Below are 18298 nucleotides of genomic sequence, written 5' to 3' on the forward strand. Positions count from 1 at the left end.
TGACAGCAAAAATCTCGGTAAACAAAACGATACATCTACACCAGTTATTATAGAGTGATATTTTATATTTTAGAACTTTAAGAAAAATAGATAAAGCATTGAAAAAAATGGCCATGCATGTGTTACTGCTTTGAGGATAAATCTGCAATACATTTGTTATTATAAATCCATTGTTACTCATTTTGAAATATTTTTTTAAGTATCAGTGCCTTACTTAAAAGACAGTTTTGAAACGTTGAAGTCACGAGCTTCAGATGAAGTTCTGAGACAGCATTCCTACCAAAGCAAATGATTAGTCAGCAGCAAACCAAGCATAAACTGGGAGTCTTGCATTGTTAATTACCAAACCGGAAGAGGTATTTTTTATGTACACAAGTAAAGTTCCAATTTGTATCATTATGCCGTGAGAACTGTGTATTAAGTGAAACTTTATATTTGGTGCATATTTCATACATTTCCAGTTCGAACACAATTGGAACACTTCAGTGTTTCGATCCGGGGCATGAACAACAACCCAGCTGTTCGTCTATAAAACTTTATTTTGAAGGCTATGACCGGAAGCCTACTATCTATCCATCTCCGGAGCAGATAGGACTTAGCTGGTCAGGCATGGTCCCGCTATGCGAGATTACGCTGCACCTGGCTCTGTAGCTCTACACCCACTCCTTCTGTCTGTGTAGTTAACAGCCAACGGGTGAGGAAAAACAACTACTTTGTACCTTTGTTTAGCTCCGAGCTACTGTTGTATTTCACTGCATTGGGCGGAAGAAAAGCAAAACACTGTAACTTGCGACTCAGCGTTAGTTTCCACACTCGGGTCAAGTTTAACTAGCGAGAGATAACAGTCGCTGTAAGGGATGCGTGTCACCCATTAACCCGCATATTAACCTCCAATGAGAAGCGGGTAGCAGCAAACAAGTTGGCCTTTGGATACCCTAAAAGTGAGGGAAGATAATCAAGTTAGCTCTACTAAGGTGGACAGTGTTTGTTATTTGAGTCTGACTTGATGTAGTTTGCTGAACTGAACTACTCAATGACGTGGCGTTTACCTGCAAACAGCGTGTAGCTGCAACACACCCACCTGTAGACCTGTAACCTGACTACCATATGCAGACGCCCATATTGTGTGTGTGTTATGCTTACGCGCCATTAACTATTTTTTGTGCATTTTTCTTTTTCTAGATGAACTGTCAGGGGAATCACACCGCTCCACTGAGGGTGTTGGTGACAGGAGGATCCGGCTTGGTGGGCAGGGCCATACAGCACGTGGTCAAAGAGGAGGGAGGAGCCAAGGATGGGGAAGAATGGATGTTCCTCTCCTCCAAAGATGCCAACCTCATGTGAGAGGATACTTCCTCTAGCTACTACCATTATGCAAAAACACATGTTTTGATACTAACACACACAATTATTATTTTTTAGGCTGTACAGCTGCACTATTCTCATTCTGTGTTATTGCGGCCTTGTGTTCAGGAACATGGAGGAGACGAGGGCCGCGTTTGAGAAGTATCGGCCAACCCACGTCATTCACCTGGCTGCTATGGTTGGGGGGCTTTTCAAGAACATGAAATACAACCTGGACTTTTGGGTATGAGGAAATCACACGTCTGCCATCACTGCTAATAAGCTAGCACGGATGTTTCGAAAGGTTGTTCGACATGTGTTGAAAGTGGAATTTGAATGGTTATTTATGTGCTTTAAAAAAAATATATTTTTAAGATACGTTTCTGTTAAAACTGATGTGCCTGTCCCCTCCAGAGAAACAATGTCTACATCAATGATAACGTGCTGCAGGCCGCACATGAAGTTGGCGTGCTCAAGGTCGTTTCCTGCCTGTCCACCTGCATCTTTCCTGATAAGACCACCTACCCTATCGATGAGACCATGGTAAAAGACCCGCTGATGTGTTCTCCTTGCTGGACATAAGTTAATCGGTCAATGGCAACTAACTGTACTTTACTTTCTTTGCACAAGATCCATAACGGTCCACCTCATGAGTCGAACTTTGGCTACGCCTATGCGAAGAGAATGATCGATGTACATAACAGGTGGGAACTGATGGATTTGTGCTGTATCATGTGTAGTAAATTCACACTATTGCGTGAATAAGAATTGTCTGTAAAACTCTTTGTGTGTTTCACAGAGCATATTTCAAGCAGAATGGGCGTTGCTATACAGCTGTGATTCCCACTAATGTGTTTGGTCCCCATGACAACTTCAGCATTGAAGACGGTCATGTACTGCCAGGCCTCATACACAAAGCGTACATTGCTCAAAGTAAGTCACTTTCTCTTTTATAATCTTATATTTCCCTATTGATAAAACACCTCCAAATTTTAGACGGCACTCTTTCTTTTCTTTTTCAAATTATAATATGTCTAGCTCACTTTGTAATGGAATGATCAGTAATGAGTCTATAACTACACATCACTACTTATAGCTGGGGTCAGTAACATTGGAGAAACCATCAAGACGTAGCTAGATTTGAGAAATGATCCAAACAAAAAACCCATCCCAGTGTTGCTTTTCCAATGACGGTAGCTAGCATCAAAAGTCGCTAAATGTAGTGAGTAAGTTGCTAAGTCTGCTACCCCTAGCTTCAGGCCTCACTCCAAAGCTTCTCTTACATATTTATCATAATTAAAGCATAATTAAAGTATACAAAGATTGTTAGTTCTCACAGCTGTTAAGCTAGTAGCTTGGCGAAGACTCCTGTGATGCGCAATGAATGCACGGGCACAGTGCAATCAAGTAAAGAGGCAGATGGCCTGTTCAATCATTTCATTTGTGTTGTTACCATTTTTTTTGATAACTGTGACTGAAAACAATATTTAATATAAGATTAGTTACAGCACTGATAGCAATCTTTGGACAAGCAAGGTATAATGGGGGATCAATATAAACCATGTTCTCATTTTTGTGCATGATTAGAGGAGGGGAACCCCCTGGTGGTCTGGGGCTCCGGCACTCCCAGACGACAGTTCATCTACTCTTTGGACCTGGCTCGTCTCTTCCTGTGGGTCTTGAGAGAGTATCCAGAGGTCGATCCAATCATTCTCTCTGGTGAGTCCTCATCCACAGCATAATCCAGAGTGAAAGCTGAATTAAGTTCATAGTACTGATGTCTGTGCCCTGTCCCCTGGTTTCAGTCGGTGAGGAGGATGAAGTGTCCATCAGAGAAGCAGCAGAAGCAGTTGTGCAAGCACTGGACTTTAAAGGAGAAGTGGTGGTATCCTTTTGATCATGCAAAGTTTACGGATGTTATCACATCAAATTTTTAGAGGTGTTTAACTTGGACCCGGTCCTTAACTAAATATAGTCCACGCCCCAGACTTGAGACGGTTCCAAGTTTTATTCAGCAAGGTTATTTGGATAACTCGGTAAACAATCCTCTTGGATCAGACTCCTGACAAGTAAATAAGGTTCCATGTTTTTGGTGTGACGATTCCAAGTATAAAATAATGTGCTGGTGGTTTTGCTTGTTGTTGCGCATTGAGTACAAATCAAGAGACTTTATTTTTCTTTTTGGACCATTAAAGCATCATGCATGTTTTACTTAATGGACCTGTGTTTGTCACTAGTCCTTTAAACCTTTGTAATTAAAGCAGCTGTTCAAAATATTTCTATCACTTCCTTGTACTTACCTTGACCCTTTGACCTCTAGTTTGATACCAGTAAAGCAGACGGCCAGTTCAAAAAGACAGCCAGCAATGCAAAGTTGCGCCGCTACCAGCCAGACTTCACCTTCACACCCTTCAAACAAGGTGGGACTGACTCATTGTGTGTGTGTGTACATGTGTGTGTAGTTGCTCAGATGCCATCAGAGCAGCAATTTAAAATACTTGATCGAAATTACAAGAAGTATGTTTTGATGACGTCACTGATTCTTCTGGCTTTTTCCTTACAGCTTTAAAGGAAACCTGTGATTGGTTTGTTGCCAACTATGAATCAGCCCGGAAGTGAAAACTATTGCAAACAAGTTGGTATAAAAAGTCTGTCGATCCATGGCCTGCTCTGTTGGAATAGAAGCTGAATAGAGGAGACTGTGATGGCGGCGGTGGAGAGGGCTGGAAGAAACCAAGGTGGTTCATCTGCAAAGGTAGTCTGATGTTACTGAATGAGGCTTTTGTCAGTTTGAAGGTGTCGCTCAATGATTTGGACTGAATATCTCACTTTGAATTCAACGCTGCAACACCATCTTGACTTGATTCTCTTTAGGGTTTATGAAGCTATTGTCTACCTGTATTTTTTTTCCCCCCACTATTGCAGTGTTAATCATTTGAATTGTTAATTGACTGCTTTAACCTTGGAATCAGGTACTGGCACAAATCCATATTTACAGTAATGTTTATATATAATTTTTTTTCTGCATTTTCATCACTGAATTACCTTAATTCTTTCATGGTTTGGGATATGGACGCTTAAGTGATCTAGCTTTGAGTCACTGTATTTAATGAACAGAAAGAAGGTTTTGATGCAAATGCTGTTTAAGTGGAGGCTTAGATGTTATTTTTACTCTGTATATTGGCACTTAGCAAAATAAATGTTTTGTACCAATATGTCTTGCCTGAATCTTTAGGGGCTATGCCAAAGGCTGTGATATCCAATATGATTATTTTTAGGTTTTCATATGGAAATTAAATGTAAAACAGCGACTGAATTCAGCTTTTTGGACTATGACTATTGCTCTGTTTGAATAGACATACAGACGTATTCAAAAGCAAAGAAATAATTTATTAACTTAAAAAATGAACAGCAAGCAGATCATACAATGACATCACAATAACAGTTGATTCGTTTTTTGAAGAGAAGGCCCTCTAGCAACGTTTATGCACAGACAGATTCATAGATAAGTTAAAAACAGCAATAAAAATATATTCAAAACATCTGTACTCTTAAAAAAACAAACAAAAAAAAAACAGGGTTAAGTGTTCATTTGAAAACATACGAGGTGTGCCCTCCTTCGTGGACTCTGCAGTACTCTTGTCCTGGCACGGCTCTCTTCTTACAGGCCTTCCCTGTTTTTGTCACCCCATTGCACAGCTGACGGCCTAATAAAGAGCTGCAGCAGGAAAAATAGGAGAAATGGGAAAGTTTTGATCAGTTTATTGTTAAAAACAAGCAACAGATTTGGGGGGGGGGAGGCCTGATCAAAACATATTTTGATAACATGCTTAGAGTTTTAATGTTTAAGGCTTAGGTGTGATTAGAAAGTCTATAAATCCTGACCTGTTGCTGACTGCTGACGGGGTCGGACTGGCACTTCTTGAGTCGTTGGCCAAATCACGCGAGTCGTTCACTGCATCAAAAACACCTCCAAGGTTTCTTGGGGGGAGATCAGAAACCAGAGCCTATAAAATAAAAACACAAAATGTTTGTACTGTAAATAGATCTTCAGGTAATTCTCATGTGACATTCACTCCATTTGCTCACCGCTGAAAGAACTGGCTGTGGTACCAGCCTGGGGGAGGAGTGATTGGGTGTGCCAACAATCGGCATAAACCTGGACTCTGGCTTTGGATTCCTTTGAGGGGGAGACACTGCAGATATGCCAAAGTTACCTGTAGACAAAGACATAAGGGAGAGCAAATATAAGTAACTGAATCTACTGGGGTATCAGTTTCCTTTAATGCGATACTTCACTCCCAAAATTATAATTTGCATATCAGTTACTCACCCCGTGTTACCTTGAATTTGTGAGGAAAACTTTTTTTTTTTCTTTTCTGTAATCTAATGATTTGTTAAATATTTTTCTTTTAAGTACAGTATACATGTCAAACCTGATATGAAGCTGTCTTGATTCAACAAGTCATCCTGCTCCATGAAGCAATCATTTTCATCTCTGATGGAAAAAAGAACAAGAGACCACATGAAATAAAACCAACTACAAAGACAGAAGAGCCCTTATTAAAACCAAAAAAAATCAATTATGCAATAATGCAAAACAATCAGGGGATGCATAAACAATAGCTCATTTGAAAATAGTAATAAAAAATAAATTGCAAGGTGGTGGAGCTGAAATGTATACACAATTATTTGACTAGTAAATCAACATAATTAATCAGTAACTGTTTTGATAATGAATGTTTTTTTTTTTTTTTAAAGCAAAAATGCCATACAAACAACTATTTTCTGCTTTTCTCTTTATATCAGTGTAAAATGCATATCTTTTGGACCGTTCAGCTGACAAAACAAGACTTTTTGAAGAAGTGACCTTGGGTTCTGGAAGACCAGAATGCATTAGTTTAATTCATTAGCCTGTGCAGCCCTAGTCTGCAGCATAGACAGTGTACATTGAACTCTGCAGACTCACTTCTGCGGTGTAGAGGACGGTGGATACGAGTGGCAGGATGAAACTGGCTGCTTCAGTGGCTCCACTATGTCACATGGGGCCAGAGGCAGCGGGGAGGCTGGCTTTCCTCTGGTCTGGAGGCATGCACACAACTGACTCACAAACCAGTGACCTGCACATATGACGAAAGAAAAACAAATTGTGACAAATGCGTGAAAATAGACCCGTGGTGTATTTACCTTGTAAGCATCTTTAAGTTTGTACCCAGAGAGAGAATGAGCAGCATAAGTGTGAGGCCGGTGAGATCCAGCGCCGGCTGCTGGTTGACCTCGGCCACTGCATTAAGAGGAACGGTGAGCAGCAGCATCGCTCGAGAGAAACCTGGACAACGCAGGAATGTCAGTAGGACTGCACACACGACAAAGTAGCCCGTGTGTGCAACACACGTCCACATGGCTGTCAGGCTCAGACCTGAAATCACAAGAAGCACAAGGGGAAATTAGATAATGAATAAAGTCTTAACCATATTGAAATAGTTTTAGGACATCTCATAGACTACGGAGGATGACGGTATTTGGCTGATTTGGCCGGTGGGGTCCATTGCCAACCAAACAAACATTTTCTATTTAAATAAAAAAAAAAATACAAATTGTTGAGTTGGTTTTTTTGCCACAATATGTAGGAGAAAAAGCTTTTGACAGTCAATCCAGTTTGCAAACCTATTGGACAAAATAATGCTTCAAATCATAACATTGAGAGATGGATTTGCATCTTTTGTTATAAAAGAGTGGAATGATGATACAAACAGTTGCCGATTTCTTTTCTATCAGATCAATTTAATAATTTTGGCTCAATGTTAGTTGTAATTAATCATTGTTTAATAAAGACTTCTGACCCAAATATTTAATTAAATCAATCAAATACAGACAATACAATTTATTTGTAGCAGAAAGATGACAAATGTGTACAAACGTGGTCACTGCACTGTGGGTGTAATGTGTCACCTGCCCAGCCAAGGTAGCCCTGGATCATGTGAAGCCTCTCCTCAATCCGGCTCTGCATGTTATCCAGGAAGTGCAGCGTGGCTCCCAGGGTGCTGTTCATGCGCTCCAGCTTGTTCATCAGGTCAGTGTAGTACTGCGAGGTCTGGTCCTGGTACTGCAGAAACTCCAACATACTGTGGTCTGATCAGCCACAGGCACAGGGGAAAGAAACTAAAATGTAAGACAACACTGATTTGAACGGCGAGTTTTGAAAAACTGTGTGATGAATTAAGATTTGATTACCAATTTTTTGGTGGATGTCCTGAGCTTGGTGTCTGACATCTGCGAGGTCTTTAACAATTGCCTTGTGGTTGTCCTGCACCTCCGAGCCTTGGATCTGCAGATTTTCAGTCACATTCTCTAAGAGGGGACAGGAAGGCAGAAGGATATAGATGTATATAAATTGAATACAAGAGGATGTGGCATTAGATGATATTCTGTTTGAAGGGTCAGAATAAACCGGTCAAAAAAAAAAAGCATTCAGAACATGAAACGGTTATGTAAGACTCCTTGTAAATCACTTTCTTTGGAGGAAAACAATTTGGAAGTTCAGTAGCTTGAGCCATCAAATAAATCAATCTCTTATTTCTGACTGAACATTCAGAATTCAACAGTCGTTTTCAGTTTAACTTTTTGTTGCTAGTAGCAACTGCCTCTTACACAGTTCAATAGAAGCTGAAGTTTAAATACATTCACTTTGTCCCAATTGAGCAGTTGCATCCTATTGATTCATCCACCACTTTGTCAGATTTATGAACTAGCAAATATAAGTTTAACATTTTTGTCAACTCAAAAGGTTCTTGTTGCAGAGGTACTATATTTATTACAGCCGTTTTGTGACTGTGGATTTAGCTTTATTTTATGTTTAGAATATCTTTTGTCTAACTTTCTTTCAGTAAAACTATTTTCTTGATAATTGTTAATCAATCAAATTTATAAAAAAAAAAAAAGTTTTTAAGATGTATTATTTTCAGTAAGGTCTGTGCTCTTTCAAATACTGTGCAAACACAGCAATGTAAAACACAAATGCAGGCGCACATTTTGTTGTGTCAGCACTGTGCTTGTCAAAAATAATGTCTAAAACAGCTCTGTGTCAAACATACCTAATGCTAAATATTTGTTAGGTGTGAAACACATGCAAGCCCTCACCCATTCTCTTTGTAATGCCCTGAATGAGCTGGGCTACCAGTTCCTGTCCAGAGGCGATGAGGGCTTTTTCCTGGCCCAGACGCTCCAGGTTGTCCCTCAGTGAACTCTCCATTTGCCCCTGGCCCTCGTGCAGTTTCCCCTGTTGGGCCTGCAGAGCACTGTGACCGTCCAACAGCTTGTCCAAGGAGGCTGAAGTCAGTTCTTTCAGCTCGAGCTGGCCCTCCTGTTAAAAGTCACAACAATCAAAAAGGACAATCAACCGGCACCCTATGCACGTAAAGATGAAAAGGCTGAATAACATGGTAATCTACCTTCAGGTCATTCATTGCATCTAGTTGGCTGGTTGCCGTGAAGATGAGAGCATTGACAGTTTGCTCTGCTCTGCGCCGGAAGAGCTGCTGCCGCGTGGCATAACAAACAGAGCGCGCTCTGTTGCTCACTATGTGGTAAGCGTTCCATGTGTCTGAATCCATGTCTGCTGTACACTCTTTTATAGTCTGAAACATCACAATGAGATAGCTCCAGAAAGACCCAAAACACATTATTTTGATCGTAAAATATAATGATAACTTTAAATCTTACCATTTGCTCTGTACATGGGAAGGTCCGGCGCCCCTCAGTCTCTGCCTGGCAATTAAACAGTACGACTCCAAGCTTCGAGAGCTGCTCCTCTGGGAGGCTTTCACAGCTCGCCTTCAGCCGGGCAACGACCTACAACGAAGCAAAGCGCTTTATTAAAAAGTCAAGGTAAAAAAGAGACACTGATATGACAAACAGATCTGTGAGCACGGCTACCATTGGATGAAAATGTCCAAACGCTTTTCCAACTGTGTTTCTGAAATTTCCCAGATTGTAATTTAATTTTTGGTCCCAAAACATCTCGTGAGGTTGTCATGTGATTTAAATCTACCACAATTTTTGCAAAAATCCCACACATTAGCTGATTCCGGCATCTCAAATATGAGGATTTTCTGCTTTCCTTTTATATTTTTTTTGATCATAGTAAATTTAATCTTTGTGTGTTTTGATTGTTTGACGGCAAAAACAAACAATTTGAAATCCTCATCTAAGGCCCTTAGGAAATTGTGATGAGAATTTTCCAATATTTTTTTAACCAATTTTTTGATCTTAGAATTCTTGTTAGATTTACCAGTGAATCAAAAACTGGTTAGTTACATAAGCGACTAAGTGGATTTTCAGCCAAAGCCTGAATTTCAAGTTTACCCTGTGATGACAGCTGTCTAATGGGCTGAGCTCCATCTGCTTTGACTCAGCCAAAAACCTCTCATCTGCAGTAGTCATCTCAAACTGGGCATCCTTAGCAAGAAGTGCCGGGACTTCTGTTGCTGCTGCTGGAGGTGCCTGTGTTCCTTTCAGCCACTCAAACAACCCGTTGACTGCAGGACACTGACAGGCCAGCATGCAGATCAGCAGGAAATACAGGTGGTGGATCAGGAGAAGGCCCATGTCTGGAGAAGAACACAATAAGAATGTATAACCAATTTATCCCCTATATCTTTATCGGCAAAAGATTTGCAACATTAAATAGCAACAGCACAAACAGTAATTCAAGTATAGTCCTGGATTAATTAGTAGCTCGATTCAGATGTATTTTATAATGTACAATTTTCCTCATATTCCAAAAGTTGAGCTACTTGTAGTCAGTTTTTTGATTACGGAAATGTTTTCATGTATTACTGCATGCATTTAATGTTATAAGTGAACTATTTAACCTAATTCCTCATATTAGCTTTTTGACTTACTATTAATAGCATTTAAACAAAATATCTCCCGCTTCTGCAAGAGAAATTGGAGATTAAGTGCCTGCAAATTGCCACCGCTCACTTTGACCAATCAGAGCGAGGCTCCGATTCTCCGTTCTTACATATTTACCAACTTTTCAGAAAAGTATCTACAACATATTTAACACCTACATTGTGTAACCGCTTGCTTTTACTTCTTTTTTTTAAATCATCATCTGAAATCTTATTAAGATAACTTTCTTAAATTCAGAGAAGTTGTAACGGCCTTCATGTCCAAATTGTAAGAAGGTCGCCAGATGGCGACAACAACAGGGCCAGTGTGTTTGAAAGATGGTCTGACAAAGTATATGCAGCATTATAGATTTGTTTTAAATGCATGCATGGGGTCTTGTAAGCCCATGCAGAGGGAGCATTACTACATGCATGCTGACAATAATCAAAACTTGTCATTCTTTCATTCATACGTTTCAATTAAGACCACACTGAGGCTTTGCCCGGGCATGTCTGCTCTGCTGCAAAGGCGCTCCAATACAATACCTGCTGTGTGGACCACTATAACATACTTTACGCACTAACGACATACAAATTCACATTACATTTATATATGATGAAAAGACACGACGATTAAGGCGAAACAGAAGGATTAAAATCGACTAGTACGCAATTTCAAATCAGGTAACTCATTAAAAACAATGATACAATTCATTCAAAACACTATATGCAAGTAAGAATAATTATAAACGAATTACCTTTCTTTACTATGCACGATGAATTAAATGCAACAGTTTTAACATTGCTAAATCATGTACCTGTTCTTTAATTGTGCAGGTTCTTTTGGCTGCTGTCTCCCTCTCACAGCTGATCGAAATGACAGCTAATTGTTTTTGCCCCAAACCTCACCACCCCGTGGATGTATAAAGACGAGGACACAGCCAATGGAATTCGTCTCATATGGGGTGTGTTAGATTTATATCACGGCTGAAACAGAATGCAAAGTGTGCGGACTCATGTGTGGATTGTTGGGTTGACGACGTACGGCGCCGCCCACCTGGTGCAGGAGTAAAAAAAAACGAACCCACCACATAGTTCGCTCGAATTCCGCTGGTTGGTTTTCTGGATGCTGCGGGTGTTTCCGAAACTGAGAGACAGTTCAGTTAAACTACGATTTGATCTTTGCTAAACGTTGGACGGCAGCCATTCTGAAAAAAACAGCAGGTGAATAAATACCCTACCGCCAAAGTTAACCGGTGTTATTCACAGCATCACCTGACATGTCTTTCATGTCACTCCGTGTTAGTTTATGGTTGTCCAGTCAACAAGTAGCTAACACGTGTGTTTCTAATCTAATCTGTGCAGGAGTATTTGGTTGCTGGCTAGATGCAGCATCAGGGCTTGTTTTCTTCTATCGTGTTTTGGTTTTTTTAAACTCAGGATTTTAACATTTTAAATACTAAACACTGCTAAAAGTAATGCTAGCAGCAGCAGCAGCAGCAGCACCCTGCCCCCGTCACATCAGACATGCTAGCGCCTAACTAGCCGCCTCGCCGTGTGGATACTCTACTGGCGTTGACAGCTAGCACTCCAGCTAGCTAGGCTACGTTGCCACAACAATGGACGACTCCGGTATCAAGAAGCAGAACTGGGACGTGAAGGAGACGGAGTTATTTCTGGAAATCCTCAAGGAGCTGGACATGAAGAAATGCTTGGACGGGAGGAAAGTGAGAAATAACAAGCTCTTCAAGGTGGCGCACAGGAGAATGACAGCGGCCGGTTATCACAGATCCGTGGACCAGTTGAAGTTTCGCTGGAAACTTCTCAAAAGTGCGTATTACAAGTGCAAAAGAGAACCCGACTCTCCGGCTCCGACCAAAATACAGGGCTGGTGGCGTTATGAAAAGACAATGGTAGCTATCATGGAGTCCAGACACCCGCTGGTCGGAGCTGGAGTCAACTCCGACAGGAACGATGATGTGACGGAGGACTCGGACGGAGACGCGTCGATGCTGCACTGGCCTGCACAGCCCTGCCGGGACAATACCACCCAGAACCTGGGTCTTATTGTAGGGCCGATACCGTAAAGGCGACGCAGTCTTGTCATTAGATCATAACCCGTGGTTTCATTTCCTCCATGTGTTGTCTAGATGCATGCATGCATGCATTCATTGCCCAACTGTGTGCCGATTGCGAACGTGTCTCTGGGTTGATATCGGATGTCAAGTCATTTACTAGGTACAACTTAATACAACTAATGCAGTCAAATAGAAAACGCCTGCAAGAAATCCTACATGGCTGACTAGTGTAAAAGTGGTTTTGACTCAACTTTATTGTCATTTTGTATGTGTGAGGTGATGTTGATTGTATTTAGCTACAGTAGCAGTCAAAAGTTTGGACACACCTTCTCATTCAATGGTTTTTCTTTATTTTTATTATTATTTTTTCTACATTGTAGATTAATATTGAAGACATCCAAACTATGAAGGAACACATATGGAATTATGTGGTAAACAAACAAATGCTCAACAAACCAGAATATGTTTTATATTTTAGATTCTCCAAAGTAGTTGAATGAGAAGGTGTGTCCAAACTTTTGACTGGTACTGTATATTGACATATCTTACTCATAGTCTGTACACCCTATCTATATGAATAAGGGTAGAATACTTATGAAACACTTCTATCACACAGTATGATTTAAACAGGTAATGTAATGGAGGCAAAAGGGTAGTTTAGCTATATATTTGACATTGGTTCTGCATTAAAGTAAACATTCACAGTGCCATTCAAAATGCTTGAATGTGATATTGTAAAATATAAAAGAAGAAATGATAGAATTCAATTCCTACAACCTCCAAAATGACTTGCATTTAACAACCATTTTAACAAAAACTGAACATTTATACCCTTCATGGAAGTGGGATTTATTGGATTTCTGTTGTATAAAACTGCATTAGTTTTTATCTTGGACCTAATACACTGACAACTTTACGTAGTTGATCACAAAACAGAATGTGAAAATATATCTGCTACAGCAACATCTAGGCACACGCTACTCTGGGACGTACGTTTCTGGCGCCGTATGTGGAAGTACATTCTCTTGGCGAATCTTTTAGGTGTGTGGCATTTCCTCCGTTATTATTTTGTTGCTTGATTGTTTTCTTTTATGTGGAAAAGGGTCAGAGATGCCCATCACAAGTTCTCAGTGTCCTCAACCAACAGTAAAAAAAAAAAAATAGATATTTAAAATAATATAAAATGAGGAAAAACAGTAACCAGCTTTCTCGTCCCTGTAAAATCTTATCTGGATTAAGGAAGCAGTTGCATGACAAAAAGACCTAGGACAGGGAAACTATGTGGTTGTGATGGCGGGTTTGGGGGAAGTCTAATTACTGACCAACTGTAAACCAGAATTTTACATGTTACCTGATTTCCCTCAGTATTCAAGTTTCTTATGTGTATTTAAACACAGGTTACATTTTGAATGCATCGCTCTGTTGCTATATGGCAATGATGCATTGGCAACAATGGTTTCCCATTGCCATATGAACTGATACTACAGTGGCACACTGTTTCTGTTAAAAAGCTAAGACTGCACACTGTAACAAATATATATATATATCTCAAAAAACTTGTAGACTTTTCTGTCCGTTAACTTATCAATTGATTGATGTGCGTGATACCATTCTCACTGTGGGAAACATGTCATGATAGTATTATCTTATTGGTCATCCTGTGATATACACCCATTGTTTTTAGGTAATAATTAAATTATGATGCAGCCTGTTGTTAAATTTTCCACTCAAAGCTGTTCTATCTTTTTCTTTAGATCAAAATGGACCCCGAGATGGACTCGCAGCTGAAGATTGGTTTCATTGGTGCAGGAAACATGGCCTTCGGCATCGCAAAGGGCATCTTGTCTGGTGAGTCAAGAGAGGGAGTCGTTGAAACAGAGCAAAGAGGTTCTGAAAACAGGAGTTAACAGTCTTTTGTGTGTTTCCATTATAGGAAATGTTCTCCCTGTAAACGTCAAAGTAAGCGCACCATCCTCCAGGAACCATGGTCGCTTTCAGGTACTTTTTTCCCTTCTTTACTTTTCTGTCAGTGTCAGTAGGATGAGTTGGTTTGCAGGACGTTGAGCCGTCCTAGTTAGGATCACGATTACCGTTTGTAAGATCAGGTTACTTGTAAATGGATGGTTTACCTGTAAACAAATCCATTCCAATGCTGATCATGTTCTGTTCTGCGGCTTAGTCCTGCAGGTGTCAAGTTATTTTTACTATGAGTGCATTTATTAGAGTAATTTCAGGGTACAATTTAGGAACTCCTGTGCAGGAATTAGCAATTCATGTTTTCAAATTAGAAAGTTGTGTGCACAAGTTAATAGAACATAATGTTCTGTCAATGTTTCATTAAATAGATTTCAATTTTACAGGGTGTCAAGTTTACACAACATTAAGCTTAGCTGGCAAAATAAAAGTGTATTCAGATGAATATAACAATCATCCTCATCATTGATTCATCTGTCAGTTATTATCTTGATTAATTGTTTTGTCTATGAAGTGTCAGAAAAAAACATGAACGATTAAAGTTATAATTTACATCATGCCATGGTGATGTTTACAAGTTGTTTGTTTTATTTGACCAACAGGCCAAAAACCACAGATATTCAGTTCACTATCATCACAACCCATCTCAATTCCAAAGAGCTCAAGGTGACATTTTCAATTAGTTTGTCCATAATCAGTCCATAACCAAAATATATAAAATATAGAATGAAAACAGAGAAAAGCAGCAAGTCTTTACAGTGGCAAAGCTAGACCCAGATATTGTCTTTGCTTGAAAATGAAAATCTGTTATGAAATTGCTTCTGATTTATTTTCAGTCAACTTAACCTTTAATTGTCTAATTATTTCAGTTCTAACACAAATGCTATTTAGATAAGCTAACTTTTGTATTTTGCACTGCATCACATAGCGGCATGTGTGCACCTGCTAGCTGCCACGCTGCAAACAGTCATAACTGACAAGTATTTCTGAAACAAGCATCATAACTGTATTTAAAAGAAAACAAAGTGTTTAGTGGACAAGCCCTGTAATGTATGTGATAAATAAATATTTAATTGAAAGAATTCAGTAAATGTAGGCATCTCAGAGCTAAAACACAGCTGGTAGCCTGCTGGTTAGGCTCTAGGTACTTTTTTCTAACTGACCTGAGAAGCCACATCAACCTCTAACTTTAGTTACAATAATTTGACCAGAATTAATGTCATATTAAGAATATGATGCGCAATTTTCTAACCTAACGCCTGCCTCTGTGTAGTGGTCCTGTTTGTATGCTGTGTTTTATTTACCTTTTCATATTAAACAAGGTGAGCTGTTTATTCTTCCTTACCTGTGGACATAGATTGACTTTGTCAGTGTTTCTATTTGCTGGTGGACATATGGGTCAGTAACATCTCTTCCATTGGCTTTCAGGAGCTCGGGGTTGCCGTCACTCACTCCAACATAGAGGTGGTCTGCGAGTCAGACGTGGTTTTCGTAGCAGTCAAACCTCACCTGGTTGCCCCAGTTCTCAATGAGATCTCACAACACGTCACTGACCGACACATTATTGTGTCTGTTGCAGCAGGAGTAACACTGACAACATTGGAAGAGGTGAGAGCCCATGTGTGATGTTTTTTCAAACTAAATGGTGGCTTTTGTGGTGGTCTCAAGAAGAGTGATGTTCTTTTTTTCTCTTTTCAATTCCAAGCTCCTGCCAGAGAATTCGGTTGTCATCAGGCTTATGCCAAATCTCCCATGTTTGGTTCAAGAAGGGGCTCTCCTGTTTTCACGGGGATCCCATGCGAAACAGGCGGATGGAGCTCTGCTTCGCTCTTTGTTGCACCGCTGTGGTTTGGTGGAGGAGGGACCTGAGGCCTGGATCGACATCCACACCGGACTGAGCGGGAGCGGAGTGGCTTTTGTGAGTGTCCAAGGATTGTATGGTTTGTTTAGAAGGAAGTAGTTGTTGCTGACTTTTGTTATAAGACTTCCAAGACAAAATAAGACAAAACAAAGAAGTTATCGTTAATTGATGATTAGATTCAAGCCTGTAATTTAAAGAAAATTCTGCTAACCTTTTCTTAAAACATGCTGTACTGTTTTAGATTTCTGTTTTCCTACCTTCCATGTTCAGACTGTTTTTGAACTAATTTCACTACAACATAAAAGTCAACTTTTAGAAAATGGAAAGTTACTCATGCTACGTAATCCAAATTAATATTTGATCTGCTTTGATTGTCAATGTACATAAAAGTCCCTTTCCGACACAACGCAACCACTCTGCTCTGAGACCCATTATTTCCAATGACTTGTGCTGTGCCACGACAGCTTTTTGCGACATTGACTAATGCCCCATTGGATGCTGCATGCTACGATTTGCAGTGAAGCAGAGCTCAAACCCTGTTGTGTCGTGAGAAGCTCTCTTCTGACAGGAAACAGCATTTGGTACAGCTGTATTGTTGTCCAGGTGGAAATGGCTTATACATACTGTACAGTTCCAGAAATAAGCTTATATGATATACACATCCTCAACACCTGTGTTTGTGTTTTATTTTATGCACATTGTGCACCTTTTGATTCTGATGCATGTGATCCCTCTCTGCAGGTGTATCTGTTTGCTGAAGCGCTGGCTGAAGGAGCTGTTAAAATGGGAATGCCAAGTGCTCTGGCACACAGCATCGCATCCCAAACTGTCCTGGTCAGTTTTACCGTGCTTTTGTTTCACTGTAACAACATAAGCAATTTTTACAATTTTAAGAATACTGTGTTTTTAAATGTGCCAGCACAGTATTTGAATACACCATCACTAAATTAGGTTCTCTTCCATCTGTTGCAGGGTGCTGGGAAACTGTTGCGTGAGTCTGGGAAGCATCCAGCTCAGCTTCGCTCGGAGGTCTGCACCCCAGGTGGAACAACCATCTACGGGCTTCATACATTGGAACAGGGCGGTTTGAGAGCAACCACCATGAGCGCTGTGGAATCTGCCACCGAGAGAGCCAGAGAGCTCGGCCAAAAGTCAGCAGCAGGATCCAAGAAATGACAGCTGCCTTTTGCCTTTAATAACCACTCAATGGACTTAATTTAAGCCTTACAACAACAACTGACTCTTTGGCTCAAGGTCGACATGGAACACAAAGACAAAGCATGACTCCCGTTTCATTCTCCTTTTAAAGAAGTGCTGTTCATACTTATTCTTTTCATCTTTCATGTCTTTGACCAGAGGGATCAGTTGTGAACACAAATGAACTGTTGGCTAAATCTTTGACACCGACAAGTAAATTATTTGGAACATGACCATGTGTTTTCTTTTGAGACAATGGCTACTTTTACATGCACATCAATAATCCAATATCTAATGCAAGTAAGGTGTGGCCAAATTAGATTTTTGTTGTGGATATGGTAATGAAAATTAGATGCACCATACTTTTCTTTTTTTTTTTTTAAGCCACATTTATTGAAGGCCATGTTGTCCTGTAAGTTTGAATACAGAGGCAAGCATTGATGTCATAAAGTAATGTAGAGAGGCTCATAAACTTTATCAGTCATTAATCAAAATCTACTCTATCTTTAATAGTCCTAAAGCAACTTTTCTAGTAAGCCTTACTAGCCATGTATTGATCTATTTAATAATATAAAAAAATAGTATGTAAATATTTAGTCAAATGAAGCGTACAGTAAACCTAAATTTAAAGTCTGTTCAGTGGGTTTTCATGTGTGCTGTGAATCAGCTTCCTTTGTGTGGTGCCTTAGTCAGAGTTAAGTTGAGGTCTTGTGGACCTGTGCGATAATTGTATCTGGAACCATTTTGATAGTAGATTATTATTATTATTATAAATGTAATATTTAGGGGTTTGAAATTGTTAGTTGGGGGAAAAAAGCAACTTCATCTATGGTTTCAGCTTTTGCTTCAGTAAACTAACTGACCTAACAAATAAAACGATTTATCCAGAAAATAATTGGCAGATTAATTTATGATGAAATGACCTCTGCATCTCACCAAAAGGTCCATTG

General features: G+C 39.9%; 3 protein-coding genes across 7 annotated transcripts; 2 read left to right on the forward strand and 1 right to left on the reverse strand.

Annotated features, from left to right (window-relative positions):
* The first annotated feature begins 587 nt into the window (after window positions 1-587).
* On the forward strand, window positions 588-4893 carry LOC129094215 (GDP-L-fucose synthase-like). Its single transcript, XM_054602299.1, has 10 exons — window positions 588-694; window positions 1183-1340; window positions 1474-1588; window positions 1759-1887; window positions 1975-2048; window positions 2144-2277; window positions 2932-3063; window positions 3150-3229; window positions 3665-3764; window positions 3908-4893. The coding sequence occupies exons 2-10, from the start codon at window positions 1183-1185 to the stop codon at window positions 3961-3963; spliced, it is 978 nt and encodes a 325-aa protein (XP_054458274.1). The 5' UTR covers window positions 588-694; the 3' UTR covers window positions 3964-4893.
* Window positions 4894-4901: 8 nt separating this feature from the next.
* bmb (brambleberry) lies at window positions 4902-11144 on the reverse strand. Of its 2 annotated transcripts, none has more exons than XM_054602293.1 (13): window positions 11057-11144; window positions 9709-9953; window positions 9067-9195; window positions 8796-8981; window positions 8485-8707; window positions 7579-7695; window positions 7297-7476; window positions 6557-6763; window positions 6314-6464; window positions 5781-5842; window positions 5434-5561; window positions 5230-5351; window positions 4902-5062 (listed from the first exon to the last, which is right to left on the reverse strand). In XM_054602293.1, the coding sequence occupies exons 2-13, from the start codon at window positions 9949-9951 to the stop codon at window positions 4933-4935; spliced, it is 1878 nt and encodes a 625-aa protein (XP_054458268.1). In that variant the 5' UTR covers window positions 9952-9953; window positions 11057-11144; the 3' UTR covers window positions 4902-4932. The 2 variants fall into 2 exon arrangements, with proteins under 2 accessions (XP_054458268.1, XP_054458269.1); XM_054602294.1 differs by having other exon boundaries at window positions 10997-11073.
* A 111-nt stretch (window positions 11145-11255) lies between these two features.
* Window positions 11256-18144, forward strand: pycr3 (pyrroline-5-carboxylate reductase 3). 4 transcript variants are annotated; one of them, XM_054602296.1, is made up of 7 exons: window positions 11256-11462; window positions 14071-14164; window positions 14250-14314; window positions 15719-15898; window positions 15996-16208; window positions 16893-16985; window positions 17124-18139. In XM_054602296.1, exons 2-7 carry the CDS (start codon window positions 14077-14079, stop codon window positions 17325-17327), a joined length of 843 nt encoding a protein of 280 aa, XP_054458271.1. In that variant the 5' UTR covers window positions 11256-11462; window positions 14071-14076; the 3' UTR covers window positions 17328-18139. The 4 variants fall into 4 exon arrangements, with proteins under 4 accessions (XP_054458271.1, XP_054458270.1, XP_054458272.1 ...); XM_054602295.1 differs by lacking the exon at window positions 11256-11462 and adding an exon at window positions 11553-12307 and having other exon boundaries at window positions 17124-18144; XM_054602297.1 differs by lacking the exon at window positions 11256-11462 and adding an exon at window positions 11979-12068 and having other exon boundaries at window positions 17124-18140.
* Window positions 18145-18298: the final 154 nt, after the last annotated feature.

This window comes from Anoplopoma fimbria, chromosome 8 (genome assembly GCF_027596085.1).
Source record: "Anoplopoma fimbria isolate UVic2021 breed Golden Eagle Sablefish chromosome 8, Afim_UVic_2022, whole genome shotgun sequence".
Taxonomy (NCBI): Eukaryota; Metazoa; Chordata; class Actinopteri; order Perciformes; family Anoplopomatidae; genus Anoplopoma; species Anoplopoma fimbria.

What these genes read in the sequence shown, in the direction of transcription:
- pycr3 (XM_054602295.1), top strand. Translation starts at nt 11,858, where the DNA reads ATGGACGACTCCGGTATCAAGAAGCAGAACTGGGACGTGAAGGAGACG. An exon ending in CCCAGAACCTGGGTCTTATT is followed by an intron (nt 12,308 to 14,070) that starts GTAGGGCCGATA and finishes CTTTTTCTTTAG; the next exon opens with ATCAAAATGGACCCCGAGAT. An exon ending in CACTGACAACATTGGAAGAG is followed by an intron (nt 15,899 to 15,995) that starts GTGAGAGCCCAT and finishes TTCAATTCCAAG; the next exon opens with CTCCTGCCAGAGAATTCGGT.
- LOC129094215 (XM_054602299.1), top strand. Translation starts at nt 1,183, where the DNA reads ATGAACTGTCAGGGGAATCACACCGCTCCACTGAGGGTGTTGGTGACA. An exon ending in AATACAACCTGGACTTTTGG is followed by an intron (nt 1,589 to 1,758) that starts GTATGAGGAAAT and finishes TGTCCCCTCCAG; the next exon opens with AGAAACAATGTCTACATCAA. An exon ending in CTTCACACCCTTCAAACAAG is followed by an intron (nt 3,765 to 3,907) that starts GTGGGACTGACT and finishes TTTTCCTTACAG; the next exon opens with CTTTAAAGGAAACCTGTGAT.
- bmb (XM_054602293.1), bottom strand. Translation starts at nt 9,951, where the DNA reads ATGGGCCTTCTCCTGATCCACCACCTGTATTTCCTGCTGATCTGCATG. An exon ending in GGGCATTACAAAGAGAATGG is followed by an intron (nt 7,696 to 8,484) that starts GTGAGGGCTTGC and finishes GTCCCCTCTTAG; the next exon opens with AGAATGTGACTGAAAATCTG. An exon ending in GGACATCCACCAAAAAATTG is followed by an intron (nt 7,477 to 7,578) that starts GTAATCAAATCT and finishes GTGGCTGATCAG; the next exon opens with ACCACAGTATGTTGGAGTTT.